Raw genomic sequence first — 6,304 nt, 5'->3', positions numbered from 1 at the left:
CTGCCTTCTCACTGTGTCCTGTTCTGGAACTTCTAGCCTTGAGAACTATGCAAATGCGAATTTCAGTTAATTAAGCCACCCAGTCTGTGGTATTTTGTTACAGAAGCCCGAGCAGACTAATACATTCTCCAAGTGCCCTACACCAGTAAATTATGACATATCCATACAATGAATGACTATACAGCAATGATGACAAACTACAGCCATATACAACAATACACGTGAATCTCATAAACATAATATTGAGGGAAAGAAACCAGATGCAAGAGTATGTGATTCTGTTCATATAAAGCACAAAACCTGGAAAAAGAAATATTGCTGCTAGACGTCAGGACTGTGGTGACCATTTTGGGTAGATAGGCAAGGAGGGGGAAGTGAGCAGGGCCTGGAATTGAGCTCTATGTGGCTTCTGGGATGCTGGTAATATTGTGTCTTGATCTGGGTCCTAATTACACAGTGTGATCAGTTAGTGAAGTTATCAAGTCATAATATATACATAGCATGTGTGTGTTTGTGTGTATGTGTGTATGTGTATATATATATATTTCTTATATGTATGTTATATTCAATAAAAAACTGAAATGTTTGTACCAGACCTTAAGAACCTGTTATCTAATACAGGAGACAAGAATGATACAGATAAAATTACTGGTGATCACATAAATTATAGTTACAGGATAGAATATAAATGATCAAATGCAGCAATGATTTTAATCAGGACTCTGTCATATGTACTAAGAGAAATCCAAATGAAACTTACCTAAAGCATATATTGAATAAAATGTAGTCTCTCACATGAAAAGTTCAGGAGGTAAATAGAGCTTGAAATACAATTACATAAATAAATATAATTAATGAAATAAATAGATTAGATAGATAATAGATGATAGATAGATAATTGATAGATGGTAGATGGATAATAGATAGACAGATAGGTAGACAGACATTTTATGGCATTATCTTCCTATAAAGAGAGAAGTCTGTTTCCTACATGTCAAGGTAGAAAAGCTGTCCTCCAGGCACCCACGGTGTGCTCCAGCAACCTTGCCAACACCAACCCTGCTGCCCGTGGGCTGGCCCCCTTGCCCCTACTGCTCAGGGTCACATTTCCACCACGTTGTGGCTGGCCATCCCCCTTCCTACCCATCCTTTAATTTCAGACTTGAGCTCCACCCCGTTCATGGAGCACAGCAAGCTCTTTGCAATGAATTCCCTTGTATTTTGACACAATCAAGTGGTAAGGTAGGTTTTTTTCTCCCCAGCCCTTCCCATCGCAGGGAATAATGAGGCACAGTCTTGATAGAAACTTTTAGGAGAGCATGCGGGGCAGGACTGAGTGGGATCTGTCCCTGCTGGGGGAAGGGAGGCTCATCCTGTACATGCGTTACCTGGGGCAGCACCAGGTGGGGCAGCTACCCAGGTGCACGGCCTGAGCCGGCTTCCCACCCTCCCCTGCAGCTCTGCCCAGGTCGAATTTTTTTTTTTTTTTTTAGGTGGAGTCTTGCTCTGTCACCTAGGCTGGAGTGCAGTGGCATGATCTTGGCTCACTGCAAGCTCTGCCTCCCGGGTTCATGCAATTCTCTTGCCTCAGCCTCCCGAGTAGCTGGGACTACAGGCGCCCACCACCACACCCAGCTAATTTTTTGTATTTTTAGTAGAGACTGGGTTTCATTGTGTTAGCCATGATGGTCTCGATCTTCTCACCTTATCATCTGCCTGCCTCGGCCTCCCAAAGTGCTGGATTACAGGCATGAGCCACCATGCCTGGCCCTCTCCAGTCTGACTATCTACCCCAATCTTTCTCCTGGGCAATAGGAAAAGTTATGATTTTGAGGACAATCCAGCTTTCTCTTGCTGATAAGGCAGGAGTGATACTCTTTAGAGTTTTCCACATTCTAGCAGAATCCAGAAATCACCCCTGAGATTCTGAAAGACACAGTATTAGGATGACCCTCTGGAGACTTGCTCTAAGGTGGTCAGTGCCCGCAACAGAAGTGGTCCAGGTTACAGAGGGAGTTTAGACCAGCTGTTGAAAGAGACAGCCTCAGGGAGGGGTCTAGGAGGCTAGTGTACATACTGAGGAAGGTGTGGCAGACCTGTGCAAGAGTCAATAAAGGCCATCCAACAGTGCCACGGGATCACCTCGGCACCTCTCTCTCTTCCCTGATCCAGGCAAATTCTCAGCCTGGGCCACTTCCATTTCCATAGGCAGATCCAAATGGAGGATAGGGATGCTGCACTCTGGCAATCCTAAATCCTATTGTTGGAAATTCTTGGGGGCTCAGAAACATGCAGTAGGCCCAGAGCTCCCCTGAGCACTGTCCATGACCCAGCCCTCTGGACTGTACTCGTCCTGAGGCCAGGCTATCCCCAGCAAAGCCAGCTTCCTTCTCACATTGCCTCTTCCATCATCGTTCTGTCTCTGAGGAGGATGGATTAATCTCTAATACAAGACACAAGCAGTGATATGGCTTTCAAAAGATCTTTTATTGCCAAAGCTGAGGTCACAAATAAAAAACTTGCTCCTTCATGACCTCTGCCCCCTGCCCCCTGCCCCCTACCCCCCACCACCAGACAATTCCCCAGCCATGGTAAGATGCCTTCTGAACCTGCAATCCCTTTGGCAAAAGACCCCAGTCTTTGCTCCTCCAGGTTCCCGAGGCTGGATGGACCTTCCGTTCACAGCGCAATGTGTTCTATCTGGGGTGGCTTCTCCACTGCCTTCTTGGCCAAGAGTTTGGTCCAGAAAGCTACTTCCTTGTCCTTCAGCTTCTGGGCTGCCTGGGTGTTAGCACCAATCTGCAGGTACCCTTCCTCCTGGTTGTACTCTGGCCAGTGCGGCAGCCCTTCTCCATTGGGGTTTCTGGAAAGAAAATCAAATAGAATTGCCCCAAAGCTGCTGTGTGTTCCCAACAATCTTCAGAGATGTGTGAGGACGCCCAAGTTATCTCCGTCAAGAGGCTTGTATATCTCCAGAGACGGGGAGTTCACTATCTCCAGGGGCGGCCTCTCCATTTGTAGAGAACTCTCATTGTCAGAGTGCTATGGTCACAGGGTCAGAAGTTTGATCGCTAGAACCTTAGAAGCTGCCCCTTCCCAATAGGCATGCCTCGCCCCTCACCCTCACCAGCTGTGCTGTGTCTTTGCCAAGAGCCTCACCCAGTGCGAGCAAAGTTGGCCCAGAATTTCATCACCATCTTGCTAAGTCTGATCTCCTCTTCTGAGGCACCCTCTGTGGGGAAGAAGAAAAAAAGCCTTTGTTACTCAAAGTGTGGTCCGCGGACCTGCATTGTCAACTTCACGTGCAAACCTGCTAGAAACATAGCCTTGGCACATGCCCCACACCCACTGAGCTGAGGTCTGCACATTTAGAAGATCCTGGTGAATTTGTGCGTACTCTACCTTTGAGCATGGCTGACCTAGGGCTGAGCAATGGGGATGCATCATTCCTTGTGCTTGCCCCACCTCCCAGGGTTGCTCTCTCTTGGGTCTTTTCTCTGTCTCTTGCACACACCCACAATTCACATTCTGAAATATAACAGAACTCAAGCCTCCTAAGGGTGCATAATTGGGACATGCCCAGTGGCGATGGTGCGTCCTGAGCAGCCATGGGGTGAGTCCCATGTGATCTGTAACAGCTGAGAGTTAAGGCTTAGAAGACATCGTGAAAGGATTTTTAAAAATATTGTATAATGTAAACTAAAAATAAAATCCTAACACCCCCAACTCACTGAACAGACCCTCTCTGGGCTAAGGGGACCCCAGAAAAACCCTAAACTGAGTTCCTGCCTGGAAACAGACAGGAAGTCAGACACGCCTCATAATACTCCCCCCTTTTTGTGGTTTAGACACCACCGGACCAGTATCAGCAATAAAATAAAGGTGATCATTCTGACAGAACACACCCCTTGTGGCAATAAGACACCAAATTAAAAAAAGATAGAAGGCCATGCCGGGTAAGGGTTCAGGCCTGCATCTCTACCCTTAAAGAATCCACTCTGTTCTCCCTGCTGCAAGGTGCTTCTTTTTCTCTAGCAGCTAAACCAGTACTGGCCTGGAGTTAAGCAAAATGAAAACAATTAAAATGGCTGCAGCTTGGAGACTCGGAAGAACAGAATCCTGCCCACCAGCCTTAACTACGGCTTTGATTGCATAAGAGACTGATTTCAGTTATTTTCTCCACATAAGAACATCACCAGCCATGGACTGGACCTGGCCGGTGTACAGAGGCTGCTCACTTACTGGGCTTTGTGTCCTGAGAAGACCTTTGGATTTATAAGCCCTAATTGTAATACATTTAAATATTAGGTCTCCACCACCAGGTGAACATGGGCAATGTTACATGCATGATTGTATAATACACATGTGTCAGGACTGTCTTCATGAATATACATTGCTCTCCCTGTAACGTGTTGAACATGTATGTTTAGCCAATGTGTTCATATAAAGCTTCTACCCAACCCCTCCTCGTTCAATGAGTCTGTTTCTGGGCTTGGCCAGAGGCACCTTCCCAGCTTGAGGGATAGCAACTTTGCTGACTATAAACCGTATCAAAAATAAAGTCTCCTCTCCCATTCCAAATTCATACATCCTGTGATTTCTAAATTAACAATTATTAATTATATTAAATTTAAAGGTTTATGAGGTTTTGTTAGAGACATAAAGGCAGAAACACAAACCGACACACATTAGACCTGACTCAGGGTTAACACCAATTCTAATCTCACCCTCACTCACATTCTCAGCACTTCTGGGAGAGGGAAATTGATTGGTGGTTTCTCAACCTAGAGCAGGGCCCTGCATGTGTCCCTCCGCCTATCTTGTTGATGACACAGCCCAGGATTCTGAGTGTCGGTGGCAGAGGGCACATGATATACATCCTCCCTCATGTGTGTTAGAGCAGGAGGAAACTGGGGGACAAGCCAATGACATTCAATCCTGTCACAGTGAATCCTGCTGACTATAAACCATATTAAAAATAAAGTCTCTTCTCATTCCAAATTCATAATCCCGTGATTTCTAAACTAACAATTATTAAATATATTAAATGTAAAGGTTTATGAGTTTTTGTTAGAGACAGACAGAAAGACAAACTGACACACATTAGACCTGACTCAGGGTTAACACCAACTCTAATCTCACCCTCACTCACATTCTCAGTGCTCCTGGGAGAGGGAAATTGATTGGTGGCTTCTCAACCTAGAGCAGGGCCCTGCATGTGTCCCACTACCTGTCTTGTTGATGACGTAGCCCAGGATTCTGAGTGTCTGTGGCAGAGGGTACATGGACACACATCCTCTCTCATGTGTGTTAGAGCCGGAGGAAACTGGGGGACAAGCCAATGACATTCAACCCTGTCATAGTGTATCGTGCAGGAGACCCCCCAACCACCTGTCTTGTTGATGTCACAGAACAGGATTCTGAATGCCTGTGCAGAGGGTACACGAATACACATCCTCGCTCAGGTATGTTAGAGCGGGAGGAGGCGGGGGGACAACCCGATAACATTCAACTCTGTCATACTGAATCCTGCAGGAGACACCCCCCCCACCTGTCTTGTTGATGTCACAGGCCAGGATTCTGAGTTTCTGTGCAGAGGGTACATGGATACACATCCCCTGTCATGTGTATTAGAGCAGGAGGAAGAGGAAGCTGGGGGACAACCCAATGACATTCAACCCTGTATAGTGAATCCTGCAGGAGACCCCCACACACACCCGTCTTGTTGATGTCACAGAGCAGGATTCTGAGTGGCTGTGCAGAGGGCACATGAATACACATCCCACCTCACATGTGTTAGAGTGGGAGGAAGCTGGGGGACAACCCAGTGACATTCAACCCTGTTATAGAGAATCAGTAAACTAAGACCAGGAGAGAAGAAACTTGCTGAAAGCCACCACACCAAGACTGAAACCCAGATCTCCTAACTCCAAGCTCATGGAGAGCAAGGAGCCATTACCTTTTAAAAATGGGGCCCCAAAGACAGAGAAGAGCTCATCCCCGTGGTCTCCTATCACCGTCTTGGGTTTCATGTCTGATGAGAAGCTTGGACGGTACTGAAACTCATACATGTAGGTGGGTGCTCCAGCATCTGAGAAGACAAGGATTCATGCACAGTTCATGTTGCCAGACACACACCTGGAGGCTACCAAGGTCTCCAGCTCTGCAGGAAACCTCTGGCTGTCAGCACAGTAGAGAAACAGAGTCACAGGAAAGCTCAGCGACATGCTCCGGGCTGCATAGGTGGTTGAGGTGGAACTGGAATTAGAGCCAGATATTTGTTCAATGAACAAATGTTTAATGA

At 46.6% G+C, this 6,304-nt stretch overlaps 1 protein-coding gene across 3 annotated transcripts in view; it reads right to left on the bottom strand.

The window, feature by feature from the left end:
- Nucleotides 1–2,468: 2,468 nt before the first annotated feature.
- Nucleotides 2,469–6,304, bottom strand: part of LOC747009 (liver carboxylesterase 1) — a 36,837-nt gene continuing 33,001 nt past the window's right edge. For all 3 annotated transcript variants that reach the window (XM_024349845.3, XM_024349846.3, XM_024349847.3), the window contains 3 exons: nucleotides 5,960–6,091; nucleotides 3,160–3,232; nucleotides 2,469–2,863 (listed from right to left, as the gene is read on the bottom strand). In XM_024349845.3, coding sequence (XP_024205613.2) covers nucleotides 2,680–2,863; nucleotides 3,160–3,232; nucleotides 5,960–6,091 — 389 coding nt within the window. In that variant the 3' untranslated portion in view covers nucleotides 2,469–2,679. The remainder of the gene's footprint in view (nucleotides 2,864–3,159; nucleotides 3,233–5,959; nucleotides 6,092–6,304) is intronic.

This window comes from Pan troglodytes, chromosome 18 (assembly GCF_028858775.2).
Source record: "Pan troglodytes isolate AG18354 chromosome 18, NHGRI_mPanTro3-v2.0_pri, whole genome shotgun sequence".
In the NCBI taxonomy this organism is placed as follows: Eukaryota; Metazoa; Chordata; class Mammalia; order Primates; family Hominidae; genus Pan; species Pan troglodytes.
This window is presented reverse-complemented; position numbering and strand designations above follow the sequence as displayed.